We start from the raw sequence: 26115 nt of genomic DNA on the forward strand, positions 1-26115 counted from the left end.
TGTTTTTCTAGGACCGGTATTTCTAAAAGGTTTTTTTTATTTCATGGAAGGAGGCTAGATTTAAAGGTTTGATTTTTAATTTAATCTATCTCCAAAATAAATAGTAAATCGGCTATCTTTCATAATAGTACTACTTTAAATAAAATCTGTTTTAATCAACATTAAAACATTCTAATAACAATTATACCTTTTTGAAAAAACTGAAAACTTTTTTGCACACAAATAAACCGATTTGTTTATTTTTTTCTGTGATACATTTTTCCATCAGCAATATGTGTATTTAAACGAGGTCTTTGCCCTTCTTATTCACAGAGCTTAAGGTTGTAGCCCTAAATTTTTTTTATTTATTTGCGATGTGGTAATTGAAGCCTTCAAAGAAATCAAATGTGACGTATCTATAACTGAAATATTGTTAAATGTTTATTTTTAAACTTTGTTCAACATATAAAGCACCTAAATAAGATTTTAAAAAATACACTTATTATGTACTTAAAAAACTACATAAATAATTTAAATAAAAAATCCGCGTAGTTTATCCGAAAAATATTAGTTTCATTTAAATGAATAAAACTCGCGAAAATCTTAGATCTCAAAATACACTTATTTTAATTTACAGAATATATTAAAATAATATATAATTACAATAATCAAATACGTTTTATGTTGTAGTGAAGTTCTAAAACATACGAGTACTTTGTTTACTATTGGCGCTCGGCGTCGAAACCGTCATTTCCTGTTAGCAGAATGTCTGCGGAGGTTTTTATCCTTCAGATCAACACCCTTAGAGGTTGTTGGACTCATATTTATTTATATTATGTCGCTTTAGATTACCAATATATGGTATCCGATGTCATGTTCCTGCTAAAGCAAAAAATGTCTTGGGTTTTGGTCGAGGAACGATATGAAAGATAATATTTATCGAGGGATAGCTTTGAATCAGATTTTTTTTTTGGATTTTATCTTCTTATCCCGTAATTTTAACTTCACAAATCGCTTTATCTATCACAATTTTATATACGACAGAGAAAAGATTTCTTTATGAGAACCAAAGTTAGCGAGAATAAATTTTTTAAGAGTTTCGGACATTGTTAAATAAGGAATGGTTTGTTTTAATAGAAACTGTTTATACCAAATAATTGCTTGATTTGATACCTTTCAGATCTATAAAACAGATTACGTTTGATTCATTAACGGAATTGTAGAAAATTATATAATACAATTCAACATCTGTAACTTAACCCAAATGTTAATGGTCGCCAAAATACACTAAGAACGTATATTCCTTATTAGTTTAGTCTTAGTACTGAGATAAACTATATCAATTTACTTTGAAGCGGTTTAAAGCAAGCGGTGCGGTTTTCCAAGTTAGAAAATACTTTGATATACAAATAACCTTTATCATAAAGGTGGTAAGGACCAAATTATCATGATTATCATGCCGGGATTTATATCACAAATGTATTTTAATTACTGGTTTATTAATAAAGAAAGATTTGTTATTAAAATTAAACAGTAATTATCGACTGTGTTTTTATCCCCTAAACTGTGGCATAATTAATATTGTAATTCGTTTTCTTGTAAATCATTTGTAGTTATTATTCTGTTATATATTTTGCTGATGGAACGCAAACACGCGAGAATCCGATAATTTAAATGGTATTACAGTTATTTTATCTTTCACAAACTAGACATTTTAAGAAGGTGTCTTGTGAAATGAAATTATTTATTACTCAAAGAGAAATTTGAGAACATTTTGTTTGAATTATTCTAAAAATAATTGCATTATAAACTCGTAACCCGCTGTTGTCTACGATTTCTTTAAACTCTACTTATTATTTTGCATCTAAATTTATGCTTTATTCTTATATTTTTTGGCCGAAAGAAATACCAAAATGAACTAAAGGTTTATGTATATATTATTGTATTATCTTATATAAGTATGATTAATGTTTTAAAAGATATGTTTTTCTACAATATCTTCTATAAGATAGTAATATTTTCTTGTAGTTCTATTTTACATCTTAATATAGAACAGATAATTGTATAAAATTTTCAGTCAGTTTGAAATCCAAGCAGATTTGTTATTATTGTTTCTTTAATTTATGATAGTTATCAGTTTAGTCAATTCTTTTGTATAAACACATCGACTTACCTTGGAACTGCTTTCCAACACAAACTTTGTTTATAGCCAGCTTCTAACTCAATCAAACTATTAACATATAATAACATCCACTAAGTCCATAGCTCATTTTTATTATTAGATAAATACGGTCTTAATTTTCCTTAAAAATATACTCTGTATCAAATTCTCTTTATATAACATTAAAATTTATATATTTATAAGAAGTAATGTGTGATCTGTTTATTGTATTGTTATTTATGAGTACAATAAAAGCAGATACTAAACGGTATTGAGCCGACTTGGAAGGATCAAGATAAAGTTTTTCATTGTTGGTATATTGTGCTCAATTTTGTGTTTTCATGTAAAATAAATTATCTATTTTTGAAATTCTATGTCACTAGCTATTCTTGTCCTTTATATTCATAAAATTATATTTATTTCAAATAAAACATATAATAAATGAATGAGATATTAAGTAATAATAAAGTTATTACTTGGTTCAATGAACGTCCACAAGTTCTTGAGTCTGTGTCAAATTAATTTAAACAAAATTTACTATATACGCGAATATAAGCGAATAAATTAATTAGTGATATGTGCTGTTACGTGACAATAATTGGACTATCAATCGGTACGTTGGTTGTAAATCTTCAAGTTTTCCCAATTACATATAAAGCAAATTATATGTATAGGAATAAATATTAGTTAAGAAATTTACGACTACAGTAAATACATTTGTAATATTTTTTCAAGAAATTCCAAAAACTTCAGAAATTTTATATAATCAATACATCACAAAACTTACTTTATGAAAAATGCTTATGTCTTTATTTCACAAATGATTGGGGATAGTTATTGTTTATGCTCTTAACAATTTGGGTCTCAACAAAATGGAGATTTAACTTGTTTTCCTTAAAGTACACGTGTTGTTTGTATAAGTTAATAAAAGAAAGAATATATCATCCCTTCATGCTTCAGGTACAAAACAATGCATTTCTTTATTCATTACTAACAAGTTCGGATGATTTTAGATTATTTTTTGTGAGGATATCCCTTTAAATTTACGTGTGCCTTTGCGCAGTTGAATCAACATTATATTAGGAGAGTAATCTGCAGAACCCGGGATACTTGGGATAGTCGATGGTATGCTAATGATCGTGATAAACGATTCATATTATTATTATCTGTCTTCACTTGCATCTGCGTTGTTTTTAATATTTTTTATTTATATTTCAGCTTCAAGTTAAGATTAAGTTTTTCAAAACTTCAAAGTAATTCGGAATTGTGTAAAATGAGGTCTATGTTATGTGTTTAAAGTTTATTAAGTATTAATATTTGTTTTGACTAAAAATATGAATAAGTATGATTTCATTAATACTTATAAGATGATTTTTTATATACTCTTTTAAACATTAGAAAACAGTATGTCTTAATCAAACCATCTCATATCATCTCAGAATTCGTCTCCGTTTTTAGATGTAGCTTGAAATATAATTTTGACAAATTAATATGCTTAAGTCATAATAGTTTAACTTTAAAACCCACTGGGGTCCGATATTATAGAAAAAAACAAACCCAATATCCATTTGCGACAACGAATGTTTAATTGTAATAATATTATTTATTTCAATGTTATTTAAAATAAATTCAGCAGAAGCAAGTATAAAAAGGATTGTCAGTAAAATAAAGAATAATCAAATTTATATCGGAGCAAACAGATGAGTTTTTCGAATTGTTTTTGCGATATTAAAATTTCTTTTATAGAGCAAGGAGCAGTGAATAATTTATTGATATCCTTTGTTATTTATGAATTTCGGTATCTATATTTTGTCATTTATAGTCAGCGCAGGTGAACGGAATATATTAAATGTATTTTTCTATTCCCATATAGAAGTGTCATTGGTCCAAGTATGAACCTCTGTCGATATGTCCTAACTCTAGCCAGGGTATACCGAAGATCGACATCCTTTGAAATTATCCTGGTATCGAGAATCTGTATTGGTTATGACATTTAACAATAATTCGATGTAATCAAAAATTACAACCGTTTCAGAAATAAAATATGAACAAAAACATAAAAAGTTTTCACTCCAATCGCGTTGCTTACTATGTGAATGTTAATATTGGAACGAATGCACGGTCCGCGGGGTTAGCTCGGCCACTAGTTTTTATTTTAAAAATATTAAAGTATTTTCATTAAGAACTGCTTTTAAGTTCACAATTTCATAATAGTTGTTGGATTACAAATTTTTTTAAAAACTTACTTACATAGAGCGGTAGAGTTACTAAAAATTGCTACTATAATCTCTCCCTTTTTTTACGTAGCGTAAAGGACATATTAGTCTATCGTTAACATGTTCTGCCTTATAACACACTGATATTTGCATAAACGAGATAAAAAGCGATGTTACAGTTCTCCTATGTTCATTTAATGTAAGGAGGAAAGTCTATTCTCAGCACAGATTCATCATTTGCCTTATACATAGTTTCAATATTTGTCATTTGTTTAAATTATCGCTGAAAATTTATAAATTAAAATCACACAAACTATCAGTGACAAATTTTTATTTGAACTACTAACTCAAAGGGATGGTTATATTTGAGGTACATATATTTTCCATGGGAGGTTTGAACTATACAGTCTAGTGAACGTGAATAAGATCTTCAGTGCATTAACCGCAGCTTCTACATTTTACATTATTTTACAAAAATTTTTATTTGACTTTTAAAATATTAAAATTAATTATTTTATACGAGTTATATTTATAATAATGCTGTTATTATGCTGACGTAAAAATGAGTTTTATATGTTGTAATTATTAGCTCCTTGTTCAAGACTTTCAGGATTCAATTTTAAATTCCTAAAGTCTCTCGCTTTTACTAGAAATTTTTTTGTTGAAGAGAGCACAAAAATGAGACATGGAATTTTGTAGAAAATATTACGTAGAATATTTTAAATAATAGTCGACATTGTTAATTTGTTTTCTAAAAATAAATAAAAGTTGTACTTAAATACTTTATAATATTTTTTTGTTGCTACTTTTAACTCTGTTCTTTAACTAAATATATTACAACTACATAAAACAATACCTGAAGAAATATCTCTTCTGAGGATTCACAATGAAATCCATTTTCTTGCACCTTGAAGTGAGTTCTATTTTTAAAAGGAACATCATTCAAACTAATGAAAATAAAAATAATATTCAACAGCAAACGTATTCACAATCGAGGAGCAATGTAAGTAAACATGTTTATTTTTTGCAAAAACGACGATAACAAGTCTGCATATGAACTGAATATGGCATATTGGAACCGTTTATTGTGAGAAAAGTCTCGCGTCGCTATCTCTTCATATGCGTTAAATGCGTTACTATTAATTACCGGGCTAATTAATTTTATAAACACAGGCAAAAGATATACAAAACAATGACTATCTGATTCTGTATATCGAACAATTCTTAAAGATTTAGTTGACTAATTACAAAATTATATTTTTTCACGCTTTTCTAAGGTAAAGAAGACTTTAAGAATGCTTTACCTTTCCTAGGTAAATTAAATATTAATATCACCAACACGTTAATCTTTTGGTATCCCATATACGTGCTTTCTTGAAATTAGCAATTAGTATTCTGTAAAAATAATGCTTTGTGTAGATCGTGGCACATGTGAAAAACAAAATCCCATGAACCCTCCCGACCATTCATCGCCATCCAACAAACACGTCGATAAATAAATGTGAATTGCATGTTGTTTTTCCTTAAGATTTTGTTTTTTAAGGTTTGACTAAAATTTTTTTTTTAAGGAAACTGCTATTTTTGAATTTCAATTCCGATTCTCTCATTTTATTTAATAAAAAAAATATGTTTTTCTTATAGATATTCATAGACAAAGAGGTTTTAATTTTATTTCTTACTTTTACTTAAATAAAACAAAATATTGTTATAATTTTCGTCGTTTCATTATTATTCACGTGATAATAATATCTTATGTAATAATAAATATCTTTATATTTTTATCCAACAAAGCATATTAAGAAAGTCGCAATGTAGTAAGTATATTCATGTCAAAGCTATTTTCAAATGAACCTTTGTAAGAGACAGCTTAGAATGTAAATATGTTACTGACTTAGGGTCTGAGGTGAGATCTACATTTGGTTGAAAGTTTTAATTGAAATAAGTTCCTAAGTATAATAAAAATAAAAAAGGATAAATAATAATGACACTAAAGAATTGAATATCACCAAAACTTTGCTTGGAAGATTACGAAGTTATAATATGTTTATTGGTAATTAAGGAATCTAAGTAAAATTAAGTAAAGTGAAAGTAAAATTAAGTAAATTAGATGCAAACGTCATAAAGGTGCTGAAGTTGTGGCTCCAGCTCGCGCTGTCGGCTGATTCGTCAGCATCATTCAGGGATCACAATAATTTTGGGATGAATCTAAAAAGGCCATCGGAGCTCTATAAAAACACTCCTGGGTAGCGGTCAATAATCGCGTCGTCACGATAGGCTTCTGTGTATCATACTTGAAGCGGTTAGTCTTTTAGCCAGAGCGCAAAAAGAATTAACTACAAACCAGTGATCAATAGGTTTTATAAGACAAGGCACTACGGCTGCAAAATCAAACGTCAAGCCTTACTCTATCCTTAAAACGGCTTCGGCTTGGACTATAATGACGGATACGTATCCAAATATCCAATATTCTGGGATTTTATATTGCTTCTCATACGTATGAGAAGTAATATAAAATCCCAGAAAATATTTGTGCGCCGGCATCCAGATCAGACATATTTTTTTCTACGCAAATTTTAAAGCGCATTGTGCTAATAGAGCTCACGGTTCCTTGCATAACCAACATCCCCAAAAATCATGCCATCAAGATCAATAATTATTACGTGCTCACTAGCGAACGCACTAAGAATAGGTTCATTGTAAACTTGTACGCGGTAGAAGTAGGAGCGAGAGGTATAACAGCCAAATCTCTCTACAACCTATTAATAGACTTGGACCTGTTAAGAACTAACATCAGTTCATTCTTGGAGTGTACTTCGAAGGCAGCCCTAGTAGGTTCGTTTCAAATTTGGTTAGATAGAGAGAGGAGTTTGAGCGGTGGAGGTGAGCGTTTAACGCGTGTTAGATAGAGGCCCCTTAAACCTATACCTAGGTCGCAAGTCCCAGGAACTGCTCAAGCTCCTCTCCCTACAACGCGATGGACCCGGCACCCGCACGGTGAATCCATGAAATGTTGAGAGATTTCGTCGAGAGAAAGTTTTAGCAATAAAAATACAGTTTTTTTTTGGGTGAAATTTATGGAAATATTGATTTTTATATAAAAAAATATAGAATAAAATGAAGTGGCGTAATATCGTAAGCATTTATTTGTGACTCGGTCGAAATTTAAGCCCAAAAAAGGCGGGTGTTTTACCAAATTATACACTTATAATTTTTTAATATTTAAGAATTTATGCACATATATGTTTATACATGTTTATATATATACATATATATGTGTGTGTAAGTGTATGTAGTTATTTACAACGTCTTTGTATTTAATATTGAACAAATAGAGAATGTTGTTGACTTGCTGTTTACGATGGATATTTAAATGAAGAGTAATATATTATTAACATATGATATACAATAGGGAAGAAATTAATTCATATAATATGTGTAATTATTTATCGCATTAAAAATGTTAAAGCTTAGCTTTTGTATTAAATACTTTTGCTTGGGGATTTAAATACTAAAAACTTTTCGATACGAAAAATGAATATAACTTTTACTTTTAAAACGATTGAGTTTGACCTTTTTTGTCGAATTACTTTGGAAACTCAGCTAGCATGAAAAGTCCTTTTACTTTATCATGATATATATGTTATTCATAGTGAATTTGAAGATGAAACTGTTAAAATAGTTTAAGAATTTCGTTGTCGTTTATTTTAAATTGTAAATATTTTGTTTATAGAGTTTTACATCTATTAAAACAGTTTTTCTATGTTTAACAACAGTAGGTAATGTACACCATATAGGAATTTTTATTTAAAAAATATGGAATTCTTCAATAGAGTGGAGAACAGGTATTCGAAAGGTCGGTGACGTGTTAGTGACGCCCCTGTTGTTGCAAGCGTCCATAGTTGACGGCAACCGTTTCTCATCAGCCAAGCTCCGCGCATGTGTTCCAGTCACTTGGTATAAAACTAGTAATTTTTCAGAATATTAATGTTATAATAACTCTGAGATACTTTTTTGACTATGTTTATGTTTGTCTCACCTTTTAGAACATTTTACCAATATTATTAAATTTGTAAACTTCAGCTTCACATCAGCTATAGAAATAACAACACAGTAGTCACGGAATACAGAAGATGTTTTTTTATTATGGGTAATATTATAAACAAGTGACCATAAAGTAATTGCTAATAAAAGCACACTCTATTAATTTATTAAATATGCTGGTAAAATATTTTTCGTTTTGAAATCTCTTGACCCACGACGAACACTTACGGTCCCCCGGGCCCATGGCTAAGCACTTAAGCAATTTAATGTTAATAGGTGGCTAAAGCCATTGGTTTGTTAATTACAGTTCTAACCTAAAAGGTCTCTATTGAGTTCTACTCTAAATTGCCTAGTTAGTTAACGTTCAACTTCTACTAGTTATTACACTTTTCAAATTAGTATTAAAAAACTGAAAAAAAAGTTATATCCAATTATGTTCCTAAATTTAATTATATGAAATAAACCTGAATAAATTTATGTAATTTTTTGCAAAAGCATTTGTTCACGGAGACAGATAAAGAAAATTTGTGTATATGACGGCGCGCCGACTTTGAATTAGTTTAATAACAAAGTGTGCAATTACGGCCTTACAATTTATTGTTAATTATAATTCATTTTTAGCAACGTTGTTTCAGTTTTATCAGTAACTAGGTGCCAGCCCCGGCTTCGCACGGGCTCTTTATAAAAATATAAATAGCCTATTTAACAATTATTTTAGTTAATTAATATCATAAAAATTACGAGTGGCCTGTCCCGAATATGGTAGTTAGTATCACTAAGAGTGACGATGGTGGTCAAGCTACTGACAGCCGTCAAACGAAGTGCACAGGTCTAATCCATTTTCATCTTATTATCTGAGTGTCATTTTAAATACAGTTGTAAAGAAAGTTAGTTATAAGATATTGGATAGTACAAGTGTGCTTTTATTTTTGAGTTCCGATCGTTACAGCGCCCATAACGGATATGAACAGCCGAGACCGCCATGAGGCACCCTCCTGACGCTGCTATGTCATATGTATATTAAAGATTGCAATAGAATCTTTACGGTTACTATTATGTCCATGCATTCGTCCACCCTGGGCAAGGCTTAGGCCATAGAGTGAACATTACACTTAAATATTCTAACAGTCACCTAGAACATGTACGAATAGGGGATAGTCGTAAGTAACACGATTCTCAGACAAATGGAAGATCTAAGATCATTAATTGCTAAGAATGTACAAGCTTTGTAACCTCTGTCTTAGCTCTTACGAAAATTTGATCACAAACAAAATGTACGTAACACATTTACAGAATATTTATGAAGTAAGATGTTTTTTTTCTATCTAAATATAGTACTACTTCTATATATTTGTGAAAGCATAGTAGAAGAGAGTAATATTTTTATGAGGATATTTATTACATTGTTCACTACACTACGATTGATAAAACATCAGAATACAGAAATAAATCAAAAAGATCCAATTTAAGAAGTCCTCATAATCACAAAAAAATATTTGTAAACTAAATTAAAACCACTCGACTGAAGAAAATACATTTTATAGTTTTACAATCACGTTATTAACTTTGAAAAGTATACTCAGCTAAACCTTCATTAATGTTTAAAAGCTGTGTGCTAAAGTTCTTTTTAGTTTTTTATTTGCAATAACTCAGAATGTATGTATATGTACGTATAATATGAAGTAGACATTCCTTTTGAGAATTCCTTCACAATTAAGAGGTGTCTTAGTTCCATAATTAAACTAAACTTGTTGTCATAAATATCAAATTTAGTTCAAAAGGTATAAATCATATATTGTAACGTACAGAGAAATGTGTTTGGTTTTGATAAAATTAAATATCTGGAAAAATATATATTTTTAAATTTGACCCTTGAGAAACAGATACGGAACCGCAATATAAATTGATTTGAATGTATTCTGTTTTTAGTTCAATAAGTAATTCGTTATGTAATAGTCATTGGTAATTAATTGAAAAACTTTAGTCTCTCAATACTTACAAGCGTACTTGTACTACTGCAGCTTGAAATATGGAAATTAACTTTAAGTTTCTGATATAAAAATAAAAGAAACTGTGTGGTTTAAACTTTGTCGTCTTATTATAAGTAAATAATACAATAATGCTGTCCAACTTCACAAATTCAAAATCACAATAACGATATTTTCTCAAATTAATTTTGAATAAGAAAAGTTGAAATAGGTTTAAAAGGAAAACTTTTAATACTCATTGTATAAGTTTATACTCGAAAATTGCTTATATGAAGTTGTTGTAATGAGGCCATGAACATATTACGTAACTATATTTTGACGATAAAAAGTATAAATACTTTAATAATAAAGAAATGATTGTCAAATAATTTATATTTGGATATAACTATAAACTTTCTCGCTCAAGTTAGAATAAAAACAAACAATAAAAATAAGGATTCCTAGAAATATTATCTAGCTTCTTTTAATAAGTGCTCTCAAAACTACTTAAATACTAAATTTGGAAGGATTCTTCCGAAACATTTCAGAGATTCATAAAACATATTTTCTAAATACTTAATTTAATATATTTTGACTCCTTGCACGTAATAACCTAACTACCGGTATGAATGACACGGCACGTAATTCTCAAATTGATCTACAGAATTGTCACAATGACATCAGTGTCAGGAACGTTCAGAAATTATATGTCAAATATCATTTGTACCAAAATCCATTATAGTATTATTAATTTATTAATAACCTCTCGGTGAACGATCTCAGCAGTAAAAAAAGTCCCTTTTATCCAGTAGAGACTTTATTCATTGAAGAATAAGTCTTTATACAGCTCAGTTGAATATTGACACTTGACATTAGCGAAGTACAAGGAAATGGCAGAAACTGAGTAAAAGAAAGGGTTGCACTTATTAATACTTGTAAGTTATTTAAGTTTAAGCGAACTTTAGTAATTCGATAACGTCAATAAATTTGTGATATGATAGATTTAAAAGTTTTCGATTGTTGATATATGACGGAAAAATGTTTGTGTAAAAGAATATTTCTTTATTTTACTACATTTACTATGAGTTCAATAATCGCAAACACTTTGTAATTTGTACATACAATTACCTAATTAACTCGGATTGAGAGTAAAACAACCGTCTAAAACCTTTTGTTTTTAAGTTATAAGAAATATAGTTGTCCCGTTTTATTTATATAAGTAAATATTTACTTCTTATTGAAAAAAAAATAAACAAATTAAAGAATACCTTAATATTCAAAAACCTTACACTATTTCTAAGAAATACGTGTACAACGTAAGAATTGATAGTTTTGAATACATGTGAAAAAATTTAATAGACAACTAAATTTCAATATCTTCTAGGTAAAGAAATAATTAAAGATATAAAAATATTTACCCATTATATTATCTCTTGGAGTCCTAGGCAAGCAAAACTAAACTTTTAATGTTTTCAATGTTAATTAAATTTAATAAAACATTTTTTTCAGTCATTCTCTTATAATTATTTCCATTACTTTTACGAGTTACGGGAAACTGTGAGAAAATGAGAAAAACTCAACGTACAGCTAAAAGAAAAAAATATTTCAAAGCCGTATAATATTTCCCTCGTTATAAAGTTATGGTTAGAGCAATCACTGACATGAGTGAACTGAATTATTTCGATTGATACTTCAAACTTCATATAGTTACATAAATTTCCACTTAGAATTATTACACATGTATGATTTTTCAATATTCTCCGTAAATATTATCTGTATTTTTATATTTTTTTTTATGATATTCTTAAAAAAAGATTTCTTAAAATAGAATATGAGACGACATTTGATTTAATATGAAAGGCTTTCTACGTGGGCCGTTCATATCTGCGCAACGTGGGCCGGCTCTTTTATACTACTGTCATTTAATATCAAATATTATTTTCTCCGTGGTTTATGTTTTTTTTTAATTGTTTTAAGATTTCAGTCTGACAGAACAATGTTTTTATTAAAGATGCAATTTTACATTGAACTAAAATGTCATACACAAACTTTATTTAAATTTAAATACGTAGAGTTATCGCTATATTTGTAATGGCGTTTGTGGGGCGTTCTTTTGTCGTATATTAGAGTAAAAGATAAAAGATAATAGTTCTATCAGAATAATGTGAGTAATCGAGCATAGATTTACGGTTTTTGTCAGATTGTTGAGTGAACTTTGATTTCTTGTGTTTTTTTATTTAGTAGAAATTAGAATTCATTTATTTTTTATGTAGTTGTTTGTGCCTTTACATTATGTTGGTTTCAATTTTGTATTTTTCATTCAAGATATTAAATTTTCTCTCAATTAAAAGTAATAAATTCAAGTAATATAAGCTATATATCAATAATCTAATTGGCTGTTTGATGCTTGTCAGCGTTTTTATAATCGTCTGTTCACAGAACCATCGAGAATTGAATGTATGCAAAGGATAAAGACGGTTGTACTGAAATAATAGTCCCATATCTAGTTGCGGCTCACTTACGAATAAAGGAATAAATAAAGGTTCACAACTCTATTTGTAAAATTAATATATTTTTAAATCGTTTTAATTTTTTCATCTGTCTATCGCATGTCGCATATTCGAGTAATCGGAGGGTAAAAGCAAAACTCAATGCCAAAGCAGTCGATAGCTCACATTTCCTGACTATATTTTTATTATCACTAGTTCATGCAAATGTTCTGCACTATTCGTGTCTTGATCAAAAATAATTATTGCTCGAAATCGTTTCAAACACAAAACTTGAAACTAAAACATTGTAAGATGTTTATTTCTTAGTGTTAACTCTATTTTATGTTATTTAATTTATAGCAAATATTTTTTTTTATTATATTATTAAAAAAAAAGTTCAGTTAAATGTCATGATTGAAAAAAAAAACATATTTTTTCTAATGTATTATATAATATTATAAATAAAGTATTTGTAAGATACTTGTTCATATTTACTTGTTCTTATGTCAGGTGGATCTAACCTTATTATTAAAATTTTTCTTAAATATATAGATGTTATTAATATCCAAGCCTTTTCTTACAACGATTAAATTAAAAACAAATTCAAATATCGTTCAGTCATTTTCTTTCTTAGCTACTAAATGTTAATAAAATTTTAATTCAAATAGCGTGCTTCGTATTGGACGCGGCTTTAGTAGGATACATAATATTATATCAGCATATTATTGATATGATATGTTGAACTAAAATTCTGACATAAAATAAAAATTGCACAATTATTGGACACTGGCAGGATTTGAATCTAAAAGCTTCAGAACATAGTGTTTTTTCTATTCGCTTTGCTGGTTGATCTAAAGTAACCTGCCTCCAGTTGGTATATTAATCATTCAATATAAACCTAATAGGTGAAAGTTTTATATATTGCAGGAGATACTTTTTTCTGTGGATAGTTTTCGGTTGTTAAATATATTAATTACGAACCTAATATATCTTTTGCAAAATTCTTAAATTTTGTCGCTAATAATCTTGCTTTTAGCCGCTTTAGCAGCTCTTCTGGCATCCTGCTGATCCATGTCTTAGGCTTTCAGAAGCATTGCTGAAATAACTTCAAGCTCACCTTTGCATAGAACTGTAGATTCTCTTTTGTGATAATTAATTAATAACAGTTTTTGATGTTGATGTTTTGCAGTTATAAGGTAGCTCTCATTACCAGTTTAAGGATGTATTGGTACTTGTTCTCAATTGTCTATAGTTTGCGGAGTCAGAGGCCGCAAAAGATCGTTTTATTTGTCCCGTATCAACAATAGTCTGTTTATAAATTTGTTGTTCAAGGTCATTGCAGTAGAGATGTTATCGAGGAATTTTTTAACCGTTTCTATTTCTTTATTCTCTTCGTTATATTTTTCTTGCATTAGAAACTTCTTTCTAAAAAGTAGAACCTATTACATGCACATACTACTTTTTCGTTAAATCCGTACTGGTCAACATGTTTTCAGCATCTTTTGAAAAGCTCGGCCTCTTAAGCAAATTTTATCACTCATACTTTATTAGAAACAGTCACTTATATTTATAACTTTAATATAAGAAATGGGGCAGACGGTGATTACCTTATCTCCAAATTGAAGAGAAATGTATAAATTACATTTATACGTACGTTAAGCTTAAAATAATTACACGTATGAGTTTAACAAATGGACACGTTAGTCACGGAACATGTAATTATATTGCTGGTAATTTAACACCTGTTCTGTGGTTTATATTTGCGTATAAAAAATACACGTTTCACAAATTACTCGAAAATTTCACATTGACGTTATTTAGTTAGCTATATGAAATAAAAACTAAGACGAACAGCAACATATTAAAAATATATGTGAAAATAAGTAATATAAATTTTATTATACATGATGTATATTTAAAGTGTATTTTTTTTTTAATTTAATATCCTCTATGTTAATTTAAATTTTATTCATATTTTTTTCCAGTCATTTATTTTTTATGCACAACATAAAGATATTATTTACGTTTACAGATAATATCTTTAGGTCTCACCTAATAGGAGAAATCTTTAATATTCTGCCTCTATTTTTCGTGTTAATTTGACATCCGTATCAACATACTACTTATATAAATGCATATCAGGGATTATCACCCAGAGCTTACATACCAACAAAATTATCCTTTACTCAGACACTAGTCTTTTTTAGACGTGATGATTTTTTATAATTAAGAATTTTATTAAAATAAAAAATTTCAGTATAGATTTATTATACCTTACTTTGGCGATAAATAAGTACTATATTTTCTTTCGTAATATATTCTGTTTTATAAAATAGGTCATGAAATTGTATCCATGACAATTATATCCTTTTCGTACAATCATATACTATTAATCCCAAAAAGATAAGCTTACTCCTAGAGCTCACCAACTGTGACGACAATCGATATCATTGGTATAAATAACAAAAGAGGCTTAATTGCACGTACTGTATGTTAATATTTTACTTGACAAGGATTCTGATTATTATTGCTTGGAGGGTAATGAAACTTTAGTAAATATTTATAAAACTGAAGGCATTTCACTCGTTGGTGTATAATAAGCTTACTATGTACCTGCAGAGGACGTGGCTATGTACGGTTCATCACGACCGTTATTTTTCAATACATCTTAACGTTATATTGTTGCTAACTCTATCTAAGAGGAGACGTAGTCGGTAATATGATGCGTGAAAGAAGTTTGGGATGCAGGTGCGGTCTCGTTAATGACGCTTGTCAGCCTCAGAAGTGTGTGTAACAAAAAAGGAAATTCCTCTGTTATGAAACTTAGTCTCTCTCTACATTCCTATGACTTAGGTTTTAGAAAATCTAAACTCTGTGTGGAAGTTGTGTGTTTAGTGATGGTAGAGTCGTGAACACTGAACATCTGCGTACAAGATTCCGTGATCCGCGAATTTCTTGTTATCTTTTGCTATCTAAATAACTAAAGAATTTTTTTCGCCCAACCTTCAAAAACTGTATTTTATATTTAATTTCTTTAATTCATATTTAAGCGTTAAATTCAAAGATATGATTAAAATAATCCTAGAGCTTACTTGTATAATAATGTTTGTGTCTCGAAAAGCGATTCTTTCATAACATACTTAATCATGAACTTCTTAATGCTCTGTAGAGCGTTAATTATTTTTTATATTGTAACAAAACATGCAAATGTTTAGTATATGTTGAAATAATATATGAATGTTATTTTTATTTCTCAGTGAGTAATACAAATAATACTGGAAACTCCTACTTTAAGGTCCATTACACAATATGAGCGTGGAGTTTAATATTTATTTATAATAATAACAATTAAAATGCTTCATTTTAATTAAACTTTGGGTTTCAATTTAATTAATATTTTCAGTTATAAAACTTAAGTATTCTCATACGTTCCCAGCCGTAATGCTCGAGTGTGAATGTATAGAGCTAATATTTTAAAAACAGGTCAGATAGTTGAACACACAAGAGACAAGTTCAAACAGACATAGATGATGTATTATAGGCCTATAAATAGTGTCACGTATTTTTTCATTTAGAGATAACAATCCATCATTTTAAATAAATTAAAATATAACATTTCAAAACGGGATCATAAAATAAGATGCAAAATATTTTTCAGTGCAAACTCTAAATACTGTACATTTACAATTTATATTTATAATTAAAAATTATATACTGGACATAATAAGGAAAACGACAATAAAGATTTCATTACGATATATAATTATGTGTTAACACAGTTATGCGGTTAATGGGGTTGTACAATTGAATGAACTCGATTGTTTTGATGGAAATTTATAATTTAAAATGGTTATAAATTTACCACGATTCGTAATTATTGACAGTGAATAGTAAAGCATTGCTATTTGTATCACTGTTTTATAACTACGACTACTTTATTAAAAATTTACATTTTTATTTCTAATTGAAGTTCGACCAGCATGTGGACCGAGGATTGAATTGTCATGAATGGAGTATCCCTAGAATTTGTGTTCGTCTATGTTCACAGAAGTAGGTGTTTTAGCTAGGTAGAGACACCTTCCAAGAGGACATTAAGAGTCGGATGCCGCTTGTCTGTTTAGTGTTTGGTAAACATGCTAAAGTTTTCTCACCGCCTTCACCACGAAATCTGTAACCAAAGATTCCACTCTAGCGTATAAAACCAACAAGTGCCAAAATTACTGTGAAGCTTGTTCGAAAGTTTCATATTAACCAGTAAGCTATGAAGCTTCCTTAAGGCCTAAAGAATCAAATCAAAACGAAATTGTTCCTCAGAGAATTAAGACAGACAAAAACATAGGTCTGGAGGTTCGGAATATAAAATGACATAAAAAAAAATACTTATACTGAAGGACCCGTATACGCAGTGTAGGTCATCTCGCTACTAAGTCAAACGGTATTTCTGCAAAGTCACATAGAAAGATTGGATTCTAATAGCTAAGACTCTAGCTCACCAACGTCTTATGGGAAAAGCCTATCTAATGATGGACAGATTACGGCTAATGATTCATCAATATAATTATATTTACTATACAATATAATAATATTTACTAAAAACGCTTTAGATACAAAAAAAATACATTTCTGTCTTAGTTCTTGTACAAAAAACTTAGTTAACGAGCCGAATACGGCTGAAGAACTAACTAAGAGCATTAACGTAACCGGGCTTAAAACTGTTATAATTAATATTTTCATTTTTTTTTACTTGTATTTTTACTAAAACCCGATTTTGAGCTGCAATTCATAATGATTTTACTTTTTACAAAGACCCTTGAATATTATAACACTAGAAATGGATAGGGCTTATTTGCTTGAAAAAATATATTAAAAGAGTTGAAAATGAAAATGTTCATTACTATGGAATATAAAAAAAAAATATAACAATAGCTATCCATATTTGAAAATACCATTCCATGTATTACGGAAGCTAAGCTTTTAATTGGAAACACTGACCTACAAAAATAAGTGTTCTTATTTTTCAAGCTAAGAGAAAATTAATGCGAAAGACCCAATGAATAGCGAATACAATTCCGTCATTACCGAATTAAAAACGATAAATCAAAATAAGCAAAATCAGAAACGAGATATCAAATTAATATTTTAAGTTGTATTGTAATGAAGTTAAGGTTAGAAACCGAATGTCACTTACGCAAAAGTTAGTTCCATTAATCTTTTGTAATTCCTATTTCAGTTATCCTCAAGCTGATCTAATTAAAAATTTCAAATCGAATTCTCTTTCTATATCAAAAATAAAATTAATATCTTCAGACAAATATATCTTGAGATTTTTTTGATAAATCTATAGGTAAATGTTATATTTATTCCAAAAATATTAAAGTTATAAGTTTTTCTATGAAAGTTTCAATATTTATGGTATTTAATAAACAAGACCAAATTAATAAGACAATATATATTTTTTTAAAAGCAATTGGTTGTTATAATGTGATCGCGAATAATTTGTAAGATTAAATGTTACCGAGTAATTTTCTCTCTTTCAGAAAATGAACTCACATCGGATTCAAAGAAGAGCGTAATCCCATGATCTCCGCATCTGACTTGGAAATTTTTGGAAATATTTTGAAATGGAACTCGAGTCGTCTAGAAACCGAACTAGTTATAGAAAACATAAAAGAAAAAGAAATCAATTTATCACAAAATGTTTACCATATCATAGATGACACGGAGGAAAAATTGTCTCGATTATTTTGTAATAATACAAAAGATCTCAATTTAACTGATATATGCGACGTCATAAATGATTATGATGTATTTGAAGTTACTGTCGTTACTGTGCTTTTCCTTTTAATAGTAGTAACTGTAATAGGAAACACTTTAATCATATCTGCAGTAGTCACAACCAAAAGACTTAGAACTGTCACAAACTGTTTTGTAACTAGTTTAGCTGCAGCTGATTTGTTGGTTGGCATTTTCGTTATGCCGCCAGCCATTGCTGTGCATATTAGCGGTACGTATTGGTATTAACTGTTATCTTATTATTTTAAACATTATTTACCAACTTTAACATTTAAAAATTATGAAATATAAACCTTACATAGAATGAATTGTTTTTCATATCTAATAAAATTGAAATATAAAACGTACATAGTAAATAAAACTCAAATTCTTGTAGTAGGTATATTAATCTTATATAATTATTTTACCGTTTTGGCAAATATGAATAAACGCCTTTTATTATTAGTTTCGGCAATACTAATAAAAATATTTTTTTTTGTTTTTTGCTTCAACAGGTAAATGGGAACTAGGATGGATTCTTTGTGATATCTGGATAAGTCTGGATATTCTTCTTTGTACGGCATCCATTCTCTCCCTTTGCGCTATCAGCGTCGATAGATATCTAGCAGTAACTAGACCTCTGACATATTCACGGAGACGAAGATCTAAAAAGTTGGCGCTCACTATGATCTTGTTTGTATGGATTGCTGCGGGGGCCATCACTTGTCCTCCTATGTTTGGATGGTAAGTTTACGAACAAAATCATTAGTATAGGGTTTTCCATTAAGGGCGAAATTTTTTTTTTATTTGGAAGGTCTATCGACCCCATTATGTATGGAATATGACATCATTCAAATGACCGCCACGGCTTCGGTTGGTGGCGCGCACACGAAAGGTCCAATTTTCGATGACTCTGGCGCACAAATCGGGCTGTATTTGATCGATGGCGTGGCGTATGTTGACTTTGAGGGCATCGGTGGTTTGCGGCTTGTTGGCATAGACCTGCGACTTAAGAAAACCCCACAAGAAAAAGTCCAGCGGGGTCAAATCGCACGATCTCGGTGGCCAGTTCACGTCGCCTCCGCGCGAGATGACCATGTCCAGAAATTGCTCGTGCAGAACTTCCATCGTAGCGTGTGCTGTGTGGCACGTAGCGCCGTCCTGTTGAAACCACATGTTGTCCAGATCCATATTCTCGATTTCAGGCCAAAAGAAGTTGGTTATCATCGACCGGTATCGCTCACCATTGACGGTGACGGCCACACCATTATCGTTTTCGAAAAAATACGGACCAATCACGCCTCCGGCCCAAAATCCGCACCAAACAGTCACTTTCTGCGGGTGCATTGCCACTTGGTGAACCTCGTGTGGATTGGTCTCGTCCCAAATACGGCAATTTTGCTTGTTGACATAGCCATTCATCCAAAAATGCGCCTCGTCGCTGAAGATGATTTTTTTGCCAAAATCGGCGTCAACTTCCAACTGCTCTAATGCCCAGTCAGCGAACACACGGCGCTGTCTATGGTCATTAACCTTGAGCTCTTGGGTCAGCTGGATCTTGTACGGGTGCAGGCTCAAGTCACAACGCAAAATTCGCCAAGTTGTCGTCTGCGAAAGGCCGAGTTCCTGTGCGCGACGCGGAATTGACTGCCGCGGGTTTTCGAGGACACTGTCGCGCACAGCGGCGATATTCTCGGCAGATCTCGCGTTACGTTGACGCACGGGAACCGGCTGATTGTTAACTGACCCGGTTGACTCGAATTTGTCCACCAATCGACGGATAGTCGACTCGGCAGGACGATCATCGCGACCGTAAAACGGGCGAAGTGCGCGGAACGTTGCTCGAACTGAAGACCCATTTTCATAAAACAATTTTATGATTTGCACGTGTTGCTCGACACTGTAACCTGCCATGGTGGTTTGGGAGGACGGAATGAATATAACACACTGCATTTGACAGCTGTCACTCAAACAACATGGCCGCAATCAGCTGTCAAAGTTCAAGCGTCCCTATTGGAAAACCCTATATTTTAATATAGCAAATGATAATAGTTTATCTGGTATTATTTGGCAATTCTAATCGTTTTTTTACTTTTTGAAATACTCAGGTACGAACCAGATCATAATCAGGGTGGAGTATGTAGATATAACCAGAACCCTGGATATGTTGTATTCTCCGCCATGGGTTCCTTTTTTCTTCCTATGATCGTCATGGTGTACGTTTATGCAAGGATATCTTGTGTTGTTGCTCGAAGACACCAGCAATTGGCCAGTACCACAACAAAATGTGGCAAGGTATAAAACGATTTTATTTGATTCAATCTATTTATTTCAAATGACTATATTTTTTTATTTTATTGTTTTATTTTATTTTATTTTCAAAAGCATCAATCCGTGAATGGATATAATATAACTTATTGATATTTTGTTACAGAGGAATAATTTGTCATGTATCAGAACTGAGTCTGACTCAGGATCTGATAAACTATCATTGCGTCAAAACGCCTCTAAGCAGGTATCTAAAAGTTCAACACAACCAGGAGAATGTTCTACCCACAGTGATCAAAAATGTCCTTGCTGTTTCCGTTCCGAAAAGAGACGGCATTCGAAACATCGAAAAGAAAAGGAATCTAGATTTTACAACGAAGTGACTTTTAAGGCGAATGTTAAGTATAAGAGCAATCGAAATAGAAATTTATCAGTGAAAGAACACATGGAAAATAGAGTTTCTTCCTTAAGACGTGAAACCAAAACCGCACAGACTCTTAGCTTGGTTGTTGGTGGTTTCATAGCGTGTTGGCTTCCTTTTTTCTTATACTACATTCTAACGCCTTTTATTCCGAGTAATTACGTAAATGCCGTTTTGATGTATATATTAACTTGGTTGGGGTGGTTTAATTCAGCAATCAATCCTTTCATTTATGCGTTTTACTCACCCGATTTTAGAATGGCATTTTGGAGACTTACAATCAAGAAATGTAAGCGTAGTAGACGTTGAATACTTCAAAGAATTTAAAATTTTTGTTATAAAATCAGGACCGCTTAAAAATTCTATTACCGGCACTGTAATTAAATTAACAGTTACTCTGTATAAGTGTCCAACTACAAGAGCAATTATGAGAATTTGAGCGTTTAGTTTTTATTTTAGTTGCAACATTCATTTTATACATTTTAAAAGTTAAAAAGCATGTGAAGTCACTGGTTTTAAATAACATTTTATTCGAATTAAAGTTTTTGTTTGAATTTTGTAACACTAGCGTATCCTTCTTGTACATTGAAAAAACAGTTTGATAGGAATTAATAATTTCATTTTAGGCTTTTTTAGTCTTTGGATTATATACCTACTAAATCATAACACTAAATAAAGACAATATTTATGCTAAAAATGTCAAAGACAAAGATAAAAACAGAATCTTAAACAATGCAGTTGAAGAAGTAACGAGTTAGATAAACTCTTAATTTGGTTCAACAGATACTTAGCAAAGCTATGAGTTTCTTTTGTACATTCTTACGTCCTTAAGGGTAGCTACAAAGTAAGATATTGATTGAAGAATAACGTCAAAAGTATTTTTTTTTAATAATGTTCATTTCATTAATTTTTAGAAAGAGATATGGAGACTACCTTATATAAAATATATTTATCAATGGAATGTCACTGCGATATTATAACTAAAAATAAAATTGTAATTCAAATGCTTTTACAATTTATGACGAAACCTTAATAATTTATAATTAGTCACAACAAATTAAGTTTATTTAGATATTTAAGATTTAAATTGTGATCTCGTTGTAAATTTTAGAATAGAATTAGTTGTTATGCTGTCGAACACCACGAAACTTTTATTTTCAATTCTGAATAATCTGAAAGCTCGTCTATCTATTTACAGATTTATATTTGAGCCCAAGTTCAATAGAAAATAATCTACGTTTCCTTCTAAATTGTTAGTGGATTTCCCGAAAGTTATTTTTTTTCTCAGGTTCTGTTTCATTTCAACCGATATTTTTTCTTGTATATACAATTATTATATAGCTAACAATATGTTTTTATAATACGTAACTTTGTTTGTGATTAGAGCATTTAGATGTTAATGTAAATAACATAATTAAAAAAACTTAGAATTGTAGACTTTATATTAATTAAACCGTAAATAAAAACTACAATATATTTTTTTTTGTTTTACTGTTACGTCTGGACTTCTGCAATTATTTCCGCACTAAATTTAAGGACTTTTTCAGACAGTACATGTGCCGTAAATTCGTCTTTGTCAATTTTACACCTGTTCCTAAGATCAATAAGTTATGAATAACCTCTTATAAGTAAATTTGAGGTCTTAAATTGAATAGTAGGTTGACGGCACCTAGTCCACATGTCAATGATAATACAGAATTTGCTAAAAAATAAATTTGTATGCGTCTATCTGTGTATCTGACATGTGCGTGTGAGAATAAATATTTAGTTTACTTTAATGGAAATTTTTGCTCTGGGGAGAAATATACTTTATGAATGAAATGCTCCTGAAGATGTTAGATATGTAAGAAGTAAATTATTATAAAACAAAAAATAGGACTAGTTAATTGAAAACGTCAATCTCAACTAAGTCTATCTCTCATTGATTAATGATAATCTGAATCAACTGAAAAGGATTCTATAAATTTGTATTTCAACCAAACCTTCAAGATCGTAAAGACAACAACTCTATCGATAATCATTCACTTATTTGTACGTAAAACAAAAACTTATATTGTTACTTTTTTAGTATTCTACGAGCTGAAAAAAACATTTTAAAATAATTTTATAAAAATGTAATATTGGAAAATTTTGAACACTCCTTTTTTAATCGTATTCAAAAGATCAATGTTCTCAAATTAATTGACCTTTTCTTTATTAAATCATAATACAAACTTTTCACTTTATTATTTTAAAAAAGTTTTTTTTTTACTTTATTAAATAAAATTCCTGTTTCAGTAGTCATACACAAAAGTGCCTTACATTATTTTCAAAAACAGCCGATTCTTTTACATGTATTGACCGATACTTAGCAAAAAGTTAAGAATCGCCAATAGAAAAATGGCTTTTAAATGAAAATACTAAATCGAAATTGTTAAAAAATGATGCATCCCGAAAGCTTAGTAGAAAGAATCGGGAACTAAATCGTGAAACCATAGCTTTATTTAAATACGACAATAACATTTAAATCCAAATGAAAGGAAATAAAGAGGACAGACAAGTGTGCTTGAAGTTTTGTAATGGGAACGATTCCAATTATATGAACGGGTAAGCTGGGAGTAAATGAGTCATTATCGGTTTAAAGACATTTATTTCTCATAAAGGTCACAAAAGTTCACTTATAATAAGAAATCACAATAATTTTGCTTGAGGGTACTTTTAAAAGTCTGCCTTATGAATTATATACAGTAAAATGAAATGTTGCGGGTAGTTATATTACACAAACATGTTTAGGTAGGGATTACATTAACTTATAAATTATTTTGCACATATTCCATTACACGTTTTTTGAATATAGGAAAACTCTTGCTATTAATGATTAAGTCTGATAATTTATTATAAATTTGAACTCCTTCAAATAAAATGTTATTCTTTCCATAGTTGGTTCTGGTTTTTGGAAGTTCTAGTTTATTACGTTTTCTAGTGTGGTATGTATGTGTTTTTTTATGAAAGTGTAATTGTGAATGTGTTTTATTTGTTATTATTTTTCTAATCAACATGCAGGTTTTTAAAGTGTATAATTGATTTATATTAAGTAATTTTGTTTTTTTTTTTTTATATAATTCAACGGATGGCGTCATATAATCATATTTGTAAAGAACTTTAATAATTTTATTTTGTAAAGTTTGTAATGACTTTATGTTAGACTTCGCAGCAGTTCCCAATATTTCAACAAGATATTCGATATGAGGTTTTACTAAAGAATTATAAATAATAGGACGAATTGTATTAGATATACATAAGGAAATTTTACGTAGTGCTCCTATCAAAGTGGATATTTTATTTTTAAGATGATCAATATGATATTGCCAGGTTAACTTGCTATCCATTATAAGACCTAAATATTTTTCATGATCAGTTTTATTTATTGGCTCGTTAAAAATTGTTAGCTGGTCATGATTTGGTATATTTTTATTTTTAGGTGCCAAGATCATATATGATGTCTTTTTGGTATTAATAGTTAATAAATTCGAAACAAACCATTCGCTAATAACATTTAAATCACGTTGAGCTACGTCAATTATATTTTTAATGTTATCACCAAAGTAAAATGAGCTTGTGTCATACGCATAAAGAGTTATATCTCCAGAAAAATCAATTGGACTAATGCTATTTATATAAATTAAAAACAAATTATGTCGAATTGATCACTTGCTCAATGAAAATAGATACTATAATTTAATCAGTAGGTATTCGCTGGGTGCGTAAGGCATAGTGGGGGACACAAAAGTGATGTCAGCGCTCGCTGCGGACAATACAGAACTACGGGTGGCTCTTTATTATCTAACCATAACAATAACACGTGTGTCAGTTTAATTAAATAAATAAAATAAAATGGGTCATCAAAGTTGTTGTGTAGTCGATTGCAAAAATACTTGTAGGAATAGTAATTGTAAATTTTATAAGTTTCCGGTTGCCAAGTGGAGATTAAATCAGCGAAAAAAATGGATAACTGCTGTTAAAAGGCAAAAGTAAGTATTACTATAACCTACAACCGTATTCTATCGAATATTGTCATATACATGTGTATGTCGTGTAAGAAAATGGAGTAATAATTTAATTAATATTTTTTTGTAAAGTATTGATGGATCGTTATGGTCCTCAAAACCTATGGATGTTATATGCAGTGAACACTTAATTGGCGGTGAAAAATCAGATGTTGAATCAAGTCCTAATTACGCTCCAACTATTTTTCCATCCGTTTATAGAAGACGTAAAGTCAACGAATCCACAGTTTTGAGTAGGTACGTTAAAAAATTAAGTTTTGATTAAAATATTTAGATTAATAGAAATAATCGACTAAAAAATTTTGACATATATTTGATATAGTTAATGATTTAGCAATACCTGTTTTATTTTATTTTATTTTTATTTATATTATCGTTATTTATTTATTTAGACACAAACGCTTCATGGACAGGAAAATAATAAAAAAGTCAACGGCTGAGATAGATCCGGCGATGAATATTATAGAACCCTCTGAAATAACTGATCAACCTAATACATTATTGAGACTTGTTTTAGTTGTTGTATTTATTTTACTTACTGTTTTTAGCTGACCCACGGAAAATTTTTTAATTTAATATTCACTCTGTGTAATATATCACATTTCACATTGAAAAAGTTTTTTTTCAAGTTGATTTTATTTTTTCAATAACTATTTGACATCCAATATTTTATTTTATTTTTAATATATTATATCAAAAGAGCCACCGTAAGTTGTATCGTTAGATGGCGCTGGAGTCACGCACCCGGCGAATAC

General features: G+C 29.9%; 1 protein-coding gene and 1 long non-coding RNA gene across 2 annotated transcripts; both read left to right on the top strand.

Annotated features, from left to right (window-relative positions):
- Positions 1 to 18396: 18396 nt before the first annotated feature.
- Positions 18397 to 21654, top strand: LOC116774716 (tyramine receptor 1-like). Its single transcript, XM_032667448.2, has 4 exons — positions 18397 to 18857; positions 19141 to 19369; positions 20734 to 20920; positions 21060 to 21654. Exons 1-4 carry the CDS (start codon positions 18431 to 18433, stop codon positions 21621 to 21623), a joined length of 1407 nt encoding a protein of 468 aa, XP_032523339.1. The 5' UTR covers positions 18397 to 18430; the 3' UTR covers positions 21624 to 21654.
- A 3542-nt stretch (positions 21655 to 25196) lies between these two features.
- Positions 25197 to 25844, top strand: LOC116769594 (uncharacterized). The gene is made up of 3 exons (XR_009753071.1): positions 25197 to 25324; positions 25433 to 25597; positions 25753 to 25844. It is a non-coding gene; the product is annotated as an uncharacterized LOC116769594 (long non-coding RNA).
- The last annotated feature ends 271 nt before the right edge of the window (positions 25845 to 26115 follow it).

Source organism: Danaus plexippus, chromosome 23 (assembly GCF_018135715.1).
Source record: "Danaus plexippus chromosome 23, MEX_DaPlex, whole genome shotgun sequence".
NCBI classification, from domain to species: domain Eukaryota; kingdom Metazoa; phylum Arthropoda; class Insecta; order Lepidoptera; family Nymphalidae; genus Danaus; species Danaus plexippus.

What these genes read in the sequence shown, in the direction of transcription:
- LOC116774716 (XM_032667448.2), top strand. Translation starts at nt 18,431, where the DNA reads ATGATCTCCGCATCTGACTTGGAAATTTTTGGAAATATTTTGAAATGG. An exon ending in CATTGCTGTGCATATTAGCG is followed by an intron (nt 18,858 to 19,140) that starts GTACGTATTGGT and finishes TTGCTTCAACAG; the next exon opens with GTAAATGGGAACTAGGATGG. An exon ending in TGTCCTCCTATGTTTGGATG is followed by an intron (nt 19,370 to 20,733) that starts GTAAGTTTACGA and finishes TGAAATACTCAG; the next exon opens with GTACGAACCAGATCATAATC.